At 36.5% G+C, this 15,890-nt stretch overlaps 1 protein-coding gene across 16 annotated transcripts in view; it reads right to left on the reverse strand.

Moving 5' to 3' along the window:
• The window catches only part of SGIP1 (SH3GL interacting endocytic adaptor 1), a 192,255-nt gene that overhangs the window by 30,742 nt on the left and 145,623 nt on the right, over positions 1–15,890 (reverse strand). For 5 of the 16 annotated variants that reach the window (XM_081057282.1, XM_081057285.1, XM_081057287.1 and 2 more), the window contains one exon: positions 13,297–13,356. The exons of 5 other annotated variants lie outside the window; for them this stretch is intronic. In XM_081057282.1, the coding sequence (XP_080913408.1) occupies positions 13,297–13,356 (60 nt within the window). Of the gene's footprint in view, positions 1–13,296; positions 13,357–14,303; positions 14,370–15,890 lie in introns of all 16 variants that reach the window. 6 more of the 16 variants (XM_081057296.1, XM_081057292.1, XM_081057289.1 and 3 more) reach the window with 2 other exon arrangements.

Genomic DNA, 15,890 nt, shown 5'->3' on the forward strand with positions numbered 1-15,890 from the left:
TGAGTTTGCTCATTGCACCATTTTACCTAATAGCAAAAAAAGGTACAAACCTAAATGTCCTTTAATAAAAGATAGGTATACGCATATAATATAACACTATGGAAACATTAACATGGTTATATAGATGTAATGTATATATGCACACACACAGCATATAGTAAATTTAAACGACTACTACTGACTGTTACAGAACAGACTATATATGCTATTTGCATAAAATTGTACATAACCTATTTCCTTGATTATAAGAAACTTGCTTTTGAAAACATTTGAACATTTCTGAAATTGAGATGCATCTTGTAACCAATGTCAAAAGAAACCTTGCAGCTGCTAACAGCACGTTCCCCTTTGTCTTTGTTGGTACTTGTGGGAATGGAACCACTAGTAGAGTTGGAGATCAGCTCATCTCATGGTCTCCTCAGTTGAGTTCAGTTACTTGAAGCGATAGCCTCTCCTCTGATTGAATTTTAACTTATATTTGGAGGACGCTTATTTCTTAAAATGTTTTTTAAAAGATTCCATCTGATGGAGTAATAAAGGGAGAAGTTATTTTTACACGGAAGATAAACTGTCACATGCCAGGCTATGCCACCTCAGGCAGGAGAAACTGCCACATCCTCTGAAACCTAAACCACAAAATTTTGAAAGGTGAGCTAAGTAGGTTATGACTGGATTATGCATCATGAAAGAATATATAACTCAGGTGCTCAAACTACATCTGTCCAAAACTTCTCCATCTTCAAGATTAAACTATCAACATCAAAAAGAATAAAGAGGTCAAGATTATGAACATGTGGCATAAAAAGCATCAAGTCACTGTGATATTAAAGATAACTGCTGATGGCCAGAAGTGATTTAGTTCTATTATTTCTGAAGATGAAATAGGTTTAGGCTCCATTTCTGTTACACTGAAGATAGTGGCATGTGTTTTTGTCGGTTATTGTTGGTCAGAAAAGAAATGCTTTTCTATATTTAATGCAGTTTATTTTGCACCTGAAAAGTTGTTATTAAGCCCAGGGGGCATATTTCAGTGCATGACTTCTTGGAATCAAATAAATGTAGTGTGTGTGTGTGTGTGTGTGTGTGTGTGTGTGTGTTAGTGTGTGTATGTAGATATACATGTATAAATAGAGAATTTTCTTCAAGATTTTTCACCAAATGTTAAAAATGTTATTTCAACTAATCTCTCAACAGTGTGATTTCAGGCTTATATTTACTCTCTTTTTCATTGTGATGATTTGATATACATATACATTGGAAAAGGATTGCTCCAATTTAGTTAACAACTGTCACCTCACTTATTTTTATTTTCCATTGTTTTTGTGAGAACATTAAAGTTCTGCTCTCTTAGCAAATTTAAATTGTACAATAACTATGGTCACCATGTTATACATTAGATCCTCAGACTTATCCATCTTATAGCTGAAAGTCTGTACCCTTCACCAACTCTCCCTATTTCCAACTCTCCCTATTTCTCCCTATTTCCCCCTGTAGTCCCTAGCAACCACTTTTCTACTCTCTGTTTACCACTTGTTCTACCTCTGTTTCTATGAGGTAGACTTGTATGTTTTGTTTTACTTTTATAGACTCTACATATCACTTATATCACTTAGGCAGTATTTGTCTTTCTCTCTCTGGCTAATTTCACTTTGTATGATGCCCTCAAGATCCATCCATGTTGTTGCACATGGCAGGATTTCCTGTTTTCTCTGTATTTACCCTTTAATCTCTATTTTCCCATATTGTTTGCATTTTTAAAAGTAATGTGTTTAAATCAATTTCATGATCAAAAGACAGCAAACTATGAGCTATTTTTAAATATGTTTTAATGGAATGGGGGACATTATCATAAAAGAATGCATAATTATATACTGTATGAAAATATAAACCACACACACACACACACACACACACACACACGGTTACACACATGATAAATCTTAGACACGAAATACAACAAAATGATAATAGTGATTATCTGCTTATTAAGTTATAGATTATTTCATTGTCTTTAAACTTTTCTATTTTTCTAAATTTTCTATAATGAGGATGCATTATATTTTGATGTTGTGGCACAAAATATTATAAATAGAAATTGGGAGCTATTTGGGATCTTAATAACATGGAGTTTTCTACATTTTTCCTTTATTTATTTCTTGAATGGTTCCTGCTCTTACAGTTAAAAAGTGGACAGCGGCAATATTCAACACTACTGAAAGTTATTACCCTAGGGGCTGAGATTTATGAATCTCTATTCATTAAGAATGTTGTCTGTTGTAGTCTGACTGCCTGAAACCTGCTATTTGAGCTGTCGGTTTCATGGGGACTTGAGCTGTGAGCACAGTCCAAAATAAGGCAAAATCTAAGGAAAGGAGTAATCAACATTAAATACTCATTCTTCCTCTTCCTGCACTTCCGCTTTACAATGGCATCTGCAACTCGTGAAAGTCACCAAAACATCCTTGAAAAATTAGCATTGCCCTTGCTCCTTGTAACACTTCTCCAGAATAACATTTTATGTTTTCTCAGAGGCATATTTCAAACATCTAAATCAGATCTTAGGGAAGCCATGCTCTAATTATTCTGAATATAAACCAGGAATCACAATTATAAATAGCACACCCTGTCTGTGTGAATGTGTCCCAGCAGGAAATGAAGCCCCAAGCGATAGGCACTCATGTCCTGGAGACATAGTACAGCAACGCCAGCAGAAGAAGAAAAAGTCCATGAAAACCTGTCTGCTAAAAAGCCATGCTCTAACAGAAATTATTACCACATGCGTATTGCAAAATAGTTGAGGACACAAAAGGGTTAAAATCTTAAGGGCCATGACATATCTTAATGCCTTATCTTAAATGCTATCTCTTGATGACCCCAAATCTATCTTTGATTTAATATGTGAAGCAATGAATATAAAATTCTTGCCACATATTAAGTATTTATTAATGATAATGATTACTTTAGGAAATAATTACGTTTGTATAGTGCTTTATAGTTTACAGAGGACTTTCACAAGTAACTGATTAAAATCTGTTAGGGGTACATATGGGATTGATTAAATATATCCATCCCACATACATTAAAAGGGCTTAGGAAGGGAGATTCTCCTGAGCCTTGACATCACCTCTTTGAATCATTTCTTCTTCATCCATTATGTCAGTTCTCCTATGAAGGGAAGCATCAGAGGTTCTCCTCTCTGTCTGGGGTAGTCAGAGTCAACAGGGCAATGGAATGGACAGCCTCTGTCTGTGGACAGCTTTTCTTAGAAAGCACGTAATAAAAAGCTATTGCATGAGGAAGGCTCACAATCACACAAAAGGTAAAGCAGTCCCCCTTCCCCCCCCCACACACTACTGTGATCCTCGGCTTCTCCATTCTTTTCTCAGGAAGTTTGAAATTACTTGTCAAATCTGCTGAAATGCCACGATTTACAAACCTTTAGTAAAAGAGATTTTTCCACATCTCCTATCAGCCTTAATATAGCCCACCCCAAGGAAAGTATCACCAGGCAGATCATTAGTCTCAACAAGTCAGCTTTAATGATAGACTCCCGTGGAGGTGGGCGTGTACAGCAGGGAGGAGGCATTCTGCTTCCAAATCATTCTGCTCCACAAGCTGCCAAGAAAAGATGGCTCTGTGTCCCTGATGACAAGCAGAGGCCATGTAGCAACTCACAGCAGCAGATCAAGTTGCCAGATGTTTTACGTGGAAAAAGACTAGAATGCTACAACCCAACCTTCTCCAAAGCAGGCAAGAACTAAATAAAACACAGCCATGTTACAAGTACGGGAGGGGTGAAGTTGGACTATAGTGGTAATAAATAATTGTTATTGAGCTCCTTGTGTGCTCTGATCTCAGTAATTAACTATTTAACCCTGACTATGATCTTGTGAAATAGGTGCCACTATTATTCCAGTTTCCAGAGGATGAAACTAAGACTTAGAGAGGTTAAATAATTTACCTAACGTCACACATCGTGCTAAGGCTACAATTTAGACCCAAAAGGTTAATTCCAGAGCCAAAATGCAAACACACACACACACGCACACACACACACGCACACACACACTTGGTTTTCCTTTTTCTCTTTCATATATGTGTGTGTGTGTGTATATATATGTATATATATATATTCCATCTTTCTATCTATATGTAGTATGTATGTGTGCGTGTGTGTGTACTGAGAGTAAACTGATATAAATTAATTGGTGACTCTTTATTGCTAATATATAAAATAATACCCAATATACCTTTAGGTTAACATTTACACCTTACATACGCATAAGTATTTATATTAGATCTCTAACTTAGCAACATTTTAAATTTCTTCAAAGCAGACTCTGTAGGTTTAAATGTCACTCCCATCTCTTTCTTTGGAAACTATCCCTAACTTCTAGGACAACTTAGGTTTTCCTGCTGGATGCTTTCAAAGCACCTCATCTCCTGAATTATAACCTGCTTTAGTATTATTGTAAATAATTGTTTAATATCTGGCTTCTATATTTCATGAAGACAGGAACATGCCTCTTTTATTCACTACTGTAACCGCTGTATCTTTCATAGTACCATGCACATAGTAGGCACTCAATAAATACTTGCTGATTGAATGAACACAGCCATAACAATATCTGTCTTTATAGCAATATTATCAAGGCCTTGTTCTACAAATGTGTTCACTATTTTTCCTATCAGATACCTACCTATTGCAGAATTAGTAAATGTGGAAAACCTTATCATTTTACTGTGCATCCATCATAATTAATTTTGTATATATATATGTATATATAGAGACAGTTTTGACTTCTAAAGAATATTAACTATGAATATACCTAGGCATATGCATATTGAAGCTACCATGAGGAATATTTCAAGTCAAATTCTATAATATCATAATGGACAACAAATTCCTTCTTATGTGTCTGGAAGTTTACTGCAGGTGTTGGTAGGTAACTTTATAGTCTTTCTCAAGAGATACTACTGCGTGAAGAAAAGAAAAAGGAAGTGTCCTATAAAAAAAAACAATTTTCTTTCTATTCCAAAACAAAGAAATACAAAATTTATTACTCTATTATTTTTAAGATTTATACAAGTCATTTCATTTTTATTTGATGTACAAACATGAGAAATCCCTTCAGTCTTACATTGCGTTCAGTTTTTCATGTTTATATTTATGTGCCAGAAGGAAGAAAAAGGAGAAAGAAATAAAAGATTGCCAGACAGGTGAGAAGGACACACACCTAAGAGAGGATGAAAGGCTTTGACAGGCAGCACTTAGGGAAAAGAGATAGGGCATTATCTCTACGTTAATTTATATTTGCAGTAATAGCCATCTAGAAGCTTTTCTTCTAGGCTTGATGTCTGCCATTTTCCTATCTGGTACTTAGGTTAAGAGTCATACTCAGAGTGTAACTGGGTTAACCAGTTAAACATTCCCCCAGGCATGAACAACTGAGAGACAACAGATCAGCAAAGAATATCTAATGTTTCTATGTTTATATACATTTGATTTATTTTAAAATTATACTTAATATAGTCCACAAAACATATCCATTGAATATCATGCATTCAAAATTGATCACTAATATTTATATGGTTATTTAAAGAAAAAAATACAATGGAGCAAGGTCTAAGTTATAATGCATTTTTTTCCAGTCTGGCTCCTGAATGCAGACATACCTCAAGGTTAAACACTGACCTTCATTGATGCAGCCCTTATTTCTAAACAAATGACTTCCAAACTTCCACAGTCTGTTAACTCCCAGACACATACTACCTGCATAGCATGCAGGACCTCAAAGCTGAGAAGTCTCAAACGTGACTCATTTGTCCTGACCAAATCTAATACTATTGGGGACTCCCTTTCCCTGGTTGACAACAGCACCCTTCTCCCTGCGTCTCAGGATGGAAGATTTAACTCCTTACCACACCTTATTAGATGTCAAATGTTTCTCCCTCAGTAGTGTTATTCAAATCTCCAGATGAAAATGGTACTGCTAGCCCCTTACTACTTCTCTCAAACTGCTTTAGTAAATTCCCAAATTTCTCTCTGCCTCTAATCCTAAATCCAAAGATGATTATACCACTTCCTGTCTCAAAAACTTCTCAAAATTCCACTGTGCATAGGGATTGTAATTCCAATTTCTTCTCTCTGTATTTAAAGCCCTTTAGAATATAATCTCTACTTACTTTTCCAGATCATCCTTAAAACATTCCTTGCCTCTCCCAGTGTTTACCGTCCCTGCATGCAGCCTAGATATCACTCACACTACTGCCTTTGTGTTCAAGTTGTTTATTCCAATTGGAACACTCTTAGCTGTCTGAAGTCCTCTTTGCCCCTTACTGTCACTCAGCTCAAGTCCTTGTACCTCCAAGTTCTCTAGATTCTTCCCAATGAAAAATCTATCCATTGTTCATACTTTTCCAGCAGGTGCTTACAATTCTGTCGTGGCCTTTACTACAGCAGGTCTTTGATAGGAAATGCCTATCTCTTCTATTTCTTGTGAATTCCTAAAATGGTATGGCAGAAGCCATACCATTCCACATCCATAATTCCTACACAGGGGCTTATAGCTAAGTGGAGCTCATGGAATGCTTGTGAATCACTGAATAAAGAAATAAATGAGTGATTATTATTTAACTTTTCTATTATATTCATAATGACCCTCATTCCCTTTTCTGGCTCGAGGGAACTATTTCGCCCATGTTTCGGGTTTTGAAATTGTCTACACAAAACAACCCTTTTTTTCAGAGCTTAAGGCTTTGTCTGTTCTTGTTAGTTCTCCATTTGGTAGCTCCAGTCAGATGAGAAAGACTGTTTTATATTCGACTTTAGCACTCAGGCAAATGGGACTCAAACTCAGGTTTCATCTCCTTTGCTGGGAAGTAAAAGCTTCAATCTTGAGCAAAGCAAAAGCTGTCCAACATTTACGTATTTTAAAGTTGATGAACTGTGCTCTTTTTCTTTTGAGTGAGGGACACATTTGGACACAAGTATATTTTGGACTGTTATGGCCATAAAGGAAGAAAATATACCATCAGCGAGTCTGATAGAGATATGAGAAGAAGCTCCTGGGTTTAATCACTACCAGAGACCCAAGAAGTCACTTCAGAGGCCAGAAAGATACCAGAGAGCATCTGGGTTGGCGAACACATCAAGGTATTGGAAAAGTGGCATATCGAGAGAGTGCATGGAAACTCATGTTCCTTCCCCCATACCTTGCTCTCTTCATCTCATTTGGCTGTTTCTGACTTGTAGCCTTTATAATAAATAGGTAGTAGAAAGTAAAGGACTTTCCTGAGTTCTGTGAGCCATTTTAGCAAATTATTAGACCCAAGATGGGGGTTGTGGGAACCCAGAATTTATAGCTGGTCAATCAGAAGTACAGGTGACAACCTAGGGCTTGTGATTAGTGTCAGAGGTGGGGTGAGGGGGAAGTCTTGTGGGATTGAACCCTTAATCTGTGGGGTCTGTGCTAACTTCAGATAGTGTCAGAATTGTTTAATATAGGGGGGGAATCCACACATTTCATTGTCAGAAGTGTTTTGAGTAGTGTAGAGAAAAAGGGTTTCTCTTTTACTGGCTTTCTGTTCTATCACCATCATGACAGTCACCCAGTAAATATGACTGAAATGGGGCAACTGCTTCAAAGACCAGGAAACCAAATAAAATATCAGCATGTTGGTCAATGCCAAAGATTTCATAGCAAGGCAACTAATTTCTTATGAAAAGTCAAAGTGAATTCTAAAATCCTCAGTAGGTCTGCCTGGTAGAATATTTTTCAGGTTCCACTCCACTTGAATCTTTTTAATGGGGTTAGGCTATTAAAAAAACAACAACAAAAACAGAAAAAAAAAGCAAACTCTCTGTGACCTTCAGTTGTTTTAATAAAAAGGATTTTACATTTTATATTTACAATATAGTTTACATATAAAAATTAGGAATAGCTAGGAAGTATGATTTTAATGTTCTTAACAAAGACAGTTTTGTATCATAACTGCTTTTTACATTTCTATATATTTTTCCAAACCTGGTTATATTAACTCTGTGATTTAGAGAGTGCGTACTGAATAACTTTCTGTGTTATTGATTGATAAGGGCCTACAGTGGGGTAGGTACAATTAGTGGACACTTTCCACTTGAAAAATATTGTGAATTTAGTAAAACAGTTGCTCCCCAGAAAATTGGTCACTCCTTCCAATTTTCCATTCTCTAGTGACTCTCTGGTAATGAACTAATTAATGTCTTTCTGGCTACATATGAAGAATTGGACCTGTTTACTTTTTACAGGATGTTATTACTATGCCCTGGCATAGTAATATGGACAGTTCAGTGGTTCATGACTATGATTGTGTCTTACCATTTACTAAATAGGGATATTTAATAACCTGCTGAAAGAGGTCAGAAGTTTAAAATGCCCAAGAGTTAATTCTCGGGCATACCATGTTTCCCTGAAAATAAGACCTAGCTGGACCATCAACTTTAATGAGTCTTTTGGAGCAAAAATTAATATAACACCCAGTCTTATTTTACTATAATATAAGACCCAGTCTTATAAAATATAAGACCAGGTATAATATAATATAATATAATATAATATAATATAATATAATATAATGCCGGGTCTTATATTAATTTTTGCTCCAAAGGACTCATTAAAGCTGATGGTCCGGCTAGGTCTTCTTTTCGGGGAAACACAGTAGACAACATAGTTCCAAAGAGGAAAATGTAACTCCCATCGTATAGATGATTAAAGTTCATATTTTTTTCCTCCATGAGGTCTAATCTGGATAGAGAAAAGAGCTTACATAGAGGGCTGAATGAGAATGGGATGGATATAGACCACCGGTCTCAGTGCCGTTCAAGAAAAGGTATAATCAGGGATTAGAGAAGTACAAGGATAGGAGAGTAGGGAAAACCAGCAGGACCACCCGCCTCAAGAGGCTGTTGCAAAGACTGAATGAGATCACGTATGTGGCACACAGCATCATCTTAATCTCCAGGTAGGCGGCCTGGCTTTAAGTCTGTACTCGGCCTCTTCCTGGCTGAGTGATCTGCAAAAGTTACTTCCATTATCTGAATCTTAATTTCTTCATTAGTGAGTTGTGCAGCTTCAATGAGATAACACATGTGATGTATTTTGCACTAGGAAACACTAAGATCGTATTATAATTCATTACTCTTATTACCTCAGGTTCCCTATTTAAAATTGCAACCCCAGTATGCTCCATTCTACTTTCCTATTTTATTTTTTCCTATAGAACTTATTACCATTTTCATGCTATATATTTTAAGATTCATATTCTTATTTTTGACTCTCTACATTAGAAGGTAAGCTCCATGGCAACAGGAAATGTTTTCTGTTCTGGTCATTACTGGGGAGTGCCTAGGACACTGCTAGCATACAATAGTACTCAATAAATATTTGCTGAATGAAAGAACCATTGCGTAATGTTGTCTTTGTAGAGGATGGGTGAAAAATTGTTAATTAGGAAATGGCCAAAATGACCCTTACCAGTGGGGATCATTTCCAAGATATGGCCAGAGGTGGGAGTTACTGAGTAGAAGGGAGGGAAGTTCGTGGGAGCTGAAGAAGTCAGAGAGGTCCTGGGGCCAGTGTATTGGATGGGTCATCCATATGGAATCCATGTCACAGGATGAAGCTAGGAAGTGAGGTAAAGAAGAGGATGACAAGCAGCTGCCAGCATCTCTAAGGCCATAGATTAACTCAGAGGAGAAAGTGCTGCAGGACAGTAGCGGATAGCAATAAGGAGTGGTAGAAGGTGGCATTATCAGGTGGTGGTTTTTCATATTTGCGGGGTTGGAGGCGGGTAACTTGGAAGTGGCAATAGGGAGTTGGGAGGATTCAAACACTGTCTCCTAATCCCATGACACATGACCCACAAGACTGAAGAACTTTCCATGGAGAGTGCTACAGGAGAAGAGATGGTCCCTGGGAAGAGACGGGAATTCAGTTATGGAAACAGGTGGGCGAGTTTGGCACAGAGTCCTAGAATGTAGAGAAGGGTATTGCTAAGGAGGTGACATTCCCGAATGCATGATGCAAATAAGAGCAGTAAACAGAAGCACAGACCAGTCTAGAGATGAATGTGCAAGAGGCTGTATGCACAGAACATAGAGATGATATTCAGACACAGGGGCACTCAAGAACGTATGGTTGTAGGTTTGTTTGTTTTTTTCCCCCATTACCAGATACAAAATGATTCTGTAGTTAAATAAGTTAACCAACCAGAGGGACAGCAACATTTCTGGAAACATTTTGATGTTAAAATGCTCTAGGGGACTGTTCAAATATCTAACAGTCACATCTTCTACTTGTCATGGAAACATCTTTCCCTTTCTCCCATCTCAGAAGAATACTCTTGGATAAATGAATTTAAGAAGTTCTTACCTTTTGTAACCTTCACTTTTTTTATTAGTTCAACTTAACTAGGTTAAGATTTCAGTGACATTTTTTATAAAAGTAAAACATTAGGAAATGCTTTGGAACTCTCGTGAATTAGAACCACTGTCTAACTTTCTTGTGTCTCTAGTTAAGTTAAATTTGGAAATGTGATGCACCTCATGTTATCTCCGAAGAAACTCATAAGCCAATGTTCATTATTTAGTTAGTTGGTCAGTCAGTGGCTCAAACACTTACTGAGTGACTATGATGCCTAAAGCACTATAAAAACAAAGCAATGAATAAGACAGGGTAAAGTTTTGAACTATAAAAACACTATTTAGATGTCAATATAATAATTTAAAAATATATAGAACAATTAATATTTTGACATGGGACTCTTTCTCCTCTTCTACATTCCCTGGATGAAGAATTGAAGATAATGATAATTAATATTCATAGTAACAAATGTGGGTAAAACCAGAGTGCATTAGAAGAATATTCTAGAAGTTCTACTTAATAAAACGTTGAATGACAGACTTTTTGAATTATAAAAATTAGAGTAGGGGCACTGTTCTCAAAGCAATTTAACATGTCACTATTTCTATGTCATCACAGCAGAAAATTAAAAAAAAAAAACTCCTTTCAGGTTGTACTAACTGAAAATACCTGAGACTAATGTACATTAATGATGAAAACAAATCTTCTCTATTCTTAAAACAAAGCTATTCTTGCTCAGGTGGCAAGGTGTCATTTTTAGCTTCTCCTAAGTTGTCCCTTGAAATTGATTTTAATGTTCTTTTATCTCCAGAAGCATTTCTTGATGATATAAGGAGAGACACACATGCATCATATGACTACTCCCACAGTCCCGTGGGAAGCCTTATCTGTACTTCCCAGACTTGTGCAAAGTCCAAGATAACAGTACCAGAGATTCCAAATAATGTCTATTACAACTCATTCTTGCATAACTCCCCTCGGCCCAAATTGAGCTGCTTAAAGAATTTGGATCTTACTAATTAGAGTGCCAGTTACCACGTTTAGATATCCAGAAATCTACTAACAAATATATTTTCCTAACACGAAAAAAATGGGGTTCACATTATGTTATTCCACACATTTATTAACAGTTATATTTGATTGATTTTATATATCTTTTTTTAAAGACAAACCAACAACCTAAAATTGTCTTTAGATTGGTATCTTCGAAAAAACATGATCTCTCTCTGTTTAAAGAGACGACAAAGCTAAAATATAAGCGAAGAAGCCAATAGATAGTCTGAAGCCAAAGCAAACTGCAACAACAAAATCTTGCCAAAGTGTTTTGTTTTGTTTCTTTTTTTTTTCTTTTTGGAGCTCCAGACAGTTACTGAGGGTTATACTGACAGCTTAATTTCCTGGTTAAAACAGGGCACATTACAGCTCTTGCTGTGGCCAGACTGAAGCCAAGAAAGGGCCTTCACAGAGGCACATATTTGCTGTACTTCAGGATTACCAACCTATTCAATCACAACTTCTCCTTTTGAGATGTGCTGATCAGTAAAAGGACACCTGGGCACTTTTTAATTCCATCTGATTCAAAGAGAAAGTATAGAAGATTGTAAGTCTGTGGACTTTGCATCTTGGTTATTACAAAATTAATGACCTGAAACAAGGAAAGCTTCTGATATGATGTAGAAAATATGGACCCTCTCCTGAAAACTGCCCGTATACCTGTCCTCTACCTGAGCCAGGACAAGATATCAGGTACTTGGAAAGTTTTAAATTAGACAATATTTTCTGCTGCGCTCCAAACTACTCCAAGCTAAGGACTTCCATGTCTAGGACCATCTCACAAGGAAAATTCACTGTTGAGAGAAAAAAGCCACACCACACGAACTACTTAAAAATCTGTATTACTATTACGATTTTTAAAATTGTGTTAAAACACACATTCAAGTTTGGAAAGGTCTTTTTGTTATCACGAAACACAAAGACAAGGTTAATATTTAGACTCAGTTCTAGAGTATAATATTATTTGGCCAACTTTTGATCCCAGGATAAATTCAGCTATTTAAAATCATAAGAAAGTTGGGGCTTGAGTAATAAATATTTACGTGTAAGATGGCCCATTAATTAAGTTAAAGGACTTAAATTTCTTCTGCCACTAATTTAAATGGGCCATTTTATCAAATTGGACTATTAAAATGATTTAGAATTTAATATAAAAAATAAGAATGCTAATCCTTAATGCAAAATATAACCAGTTATCCAACACTGAGGTTAGATACCTGACATTATATTTATGTATATTTTCCTTCATCTTTTAAAATGGCAAGTCCAGTGATAGTTGTCCATTTTACTATAGTCATTCCAGTTGCAATTTCAGATGTAACTAGAGCTTACTTCAATACTTTTTTCTTTTCCTCGTTTTTCTGATCTCCTATGCAGCATTCCTTGTCATAAGAATATATACGCATATTTACTTTATACAATAATGGATGTTATATCTGAAATATTAATTATCCAAATCAGTTAAATGCCAATTCCAACCAAAAATGTCCTTATATTTGTTGCATTGCATTTGCAATAGAATTAGGAAAGAGCCCTGGTTGACAGAGTTAAGTTCCTTGGCCAAAAAAATGTTTGTTTGTTTTTCTTTTTTCAATTTAACAGTTAATTAAGTAACCAATATTAGCTGCAAATTAGCTTTAATTTTTGAATATGAAAAATTGAAGATCCCATACAAACCAAATTCATGTGGTATTTCTTTAGTATTTAATATTTTCTAAGTAGCCATAGCATTTTTATAGAGAAAGACCAGGTCTTTTGAAGAGAACTGGGATTTTGAAATGCAGATGGAGATAAAGGATGAGGGGAGTATAAATCAGAATCTGGTATGCTATGTACTACTTACCTTCAAAAGTCAAATAAAACTTTCCTCTGTCAAACCAAACGAGGGAAGGCTGTTCATTCTCTGTATGGCCAGGAGTTGAAGCGGGATGGGAAAGGTTAAGGAGAGGGAGAGAGAAGGACACAGTATGAGTTACAGAGCAGGTCATTAATCTCACTATGGGGGGAGGGCAGAGGCACTGCATGCCATTATCGTGCAGGAAAAAGGGAAGGCTGGCAATCTACGGGTTTTTTTATTTATTTGTTTATTTATTTTAGTCCAGGAAACAGAAAGCAAAGCAAAGCTATGGAGGCCTAAAGGGATGTGCGTGTGTTTGGTAGCTTGATTCTCGGTGCGTGGGCGCATGGAGCGGAAGTCTTCCTGGCCATGCAGGGGGCGTCAGCATATTTTAACTGCGCTAGTTTGGGCAAACTGTCATTCAGCAATTGCTGTAACCATTTCATCTTCAATGCCATCCCCTTCTATACTTTCAAAAAAGAGATACTCGGAGTTAATGGGTTACAGAAACTTAGCTTAGGTTTTAAATGAGAATAGCATTGCACATCACTTTAACGTTCTTGGAAGATGTCATATATCTTCCATCCCCTCCCTTGGAATCACCTTAGGCATCCAGACACAAAACACCCTTTACCTACGTGCCAAAGAGAAAACAAGATTACTAATGGTGCTCTCTCTTTTTTTCTTTCATTAAAAAACAGTCCCTGGACATGTAATTCTGAGCAGTTAAATTATTCTTTCCTTTGTGAATTCACAAAGCAATAGCAGCTCACCTTTTTCGAACTTTTTCACTGAGAAACTGTCATGCAACCTGCTGTTTTTTCATAGGTTTACTTAAAAAATTTTCAATGGCATGAGTTCCACGATGAACAGTCAACAGACAGGGTGTATCTGAGAGGCACTGGACACTCATGAGGTGAGTAGCATGTCCATGAAATTTATAGCATTCAGATGGCATAATGGCTTGGATTTTAAAGTCTAGATATCTAGAGGTCACTTGGCTAGCATCATACCTGCAGGGGTTTCACAGCGCCTTTCAAATGAGGGCAGTTTGTCATAAAAAACATCATCTTCTGACACTACGAACCAAAGAAATATAAAGGAATGGAAAACAAAAACACAGATACAAATCTCAAATGAAATTAAGCAGCACACTTTACTGACTGAAACACAGGAATGATTTTAATGGAAAAAGGAAACAAAACCTAAGAAACTGGGATTATGACTAGGATATGAAAAAAGTGGTGTGCTGATTTCATGATGATTCCAACAAGAAATTAAAATTTTAAAAATGACAGGTGTTAGCATCTGTGAATTTGGCTGAAGTTAGTTTCATGGAAGAAATCACGCCCCCACCTTTTCAGGGAGTTGTTAAAGGCTCTGCCATGAATAATGGACTCGTGTAAGCCTAGTTCACTCAGACACAATTCTCAAGTGGCCAGACATATGTCTATCAATAGAACCTCCTGACAGCACTGACAGCTCAACAGAATCACCCAGCATGCACCTCCCCTCCCCCCCCCACCATGGGGAAAGAGGAAGCCTTTAATGAGACTATAAAAAAGCAACAGTCTACACCTGAGTTCCATGAATGAAGTATCCCATTTCATCTTCATCAAAATTCGAATTCAATTGCCTTGCACCTGTCTTTGGTAGTTATGAACTGTTAATTTTGAACAGCATTACTGTAATTCCATCTTTGTCTATAGTATCCAGCTATGGCCACATGTCTTCGTAAATTGGTCTCAACAGTTGGTTCTGGACTCCAACCATTCCAGATCTTTACACATAGTCTCCCTTATCACCAACTAACAAATGCAGGTAATTGGAATTTTACTCTATGTGATTTAAAAAAAAAAAGTACCTAATGCCACAGGTCCTAAGAATATTATTGCAACTTTAACAGAAAGTTGAATAAAATCTATCCAAAGACCAGTAAAGGAGAATCTTTTCTGCAATATAGAGAAGATAAGGAAATGAATGAGGGTAGTAAAATTATTCCATAAACAAGGTTTCTTGCAAAATATTCTCCTAGCTTGCCTCCTAGACTTAGGGAGTAAGGCAGGGAAACTATTTCTTTGTCAATTCTTAAGGTTCTAGGATATCACCTGTCAATCAGTTTTTATCATACATGTGGCTTCCTTGGTGGCTAGAACAAACTAATGCAACTCCTGTAATATCTATGAGAGAGAAACAGGACGAATGGAACTGGCCCTAAGGAGGACACTCCATAGAATCTAGAAAAACTAGGAAGAAAAACAGTTACATTGGCAGTAACTGAATGTAACGATGCCTTTTTATACCTAATAGTGGGAAATAATGGAGGATAGTCCTGTCTTTTAAAGAACTAATTTGCTATTCACAATCTCCTCAAAATGAGGAGATTCCAATATTGCCGTTTGTTCTTTGAGCTGAAGTTAACAAAAGAATAGTTCATAAGGGTTGAATAGCTTGTGTGTGTGTGTGCGTGTGTGTGTGTGTGTGTGTATTTTATAGTGGTTGTGGACATTGAAGGCTTAGAAAAAAATACCCTAAATAAATCAGAGCACTTAAAAAAATGAGCTATTGGATAGCTCTGTGCTTCATTTAAATAAGGGCAA

The sequence above is a fragment of the Rhinolophus hipposideros genome (assembly GCF_964194185.1).
Source record: "Rhinolophus hipposideros genome assembly, chromosome: 8".
NCBI classification, from domain to species: Eukaryota; Metazoa; Chordata; class Mammalia; order Chiroptera; family Rhinolophidae; genus Rhinolophus; species Rhinolophus hipposideros.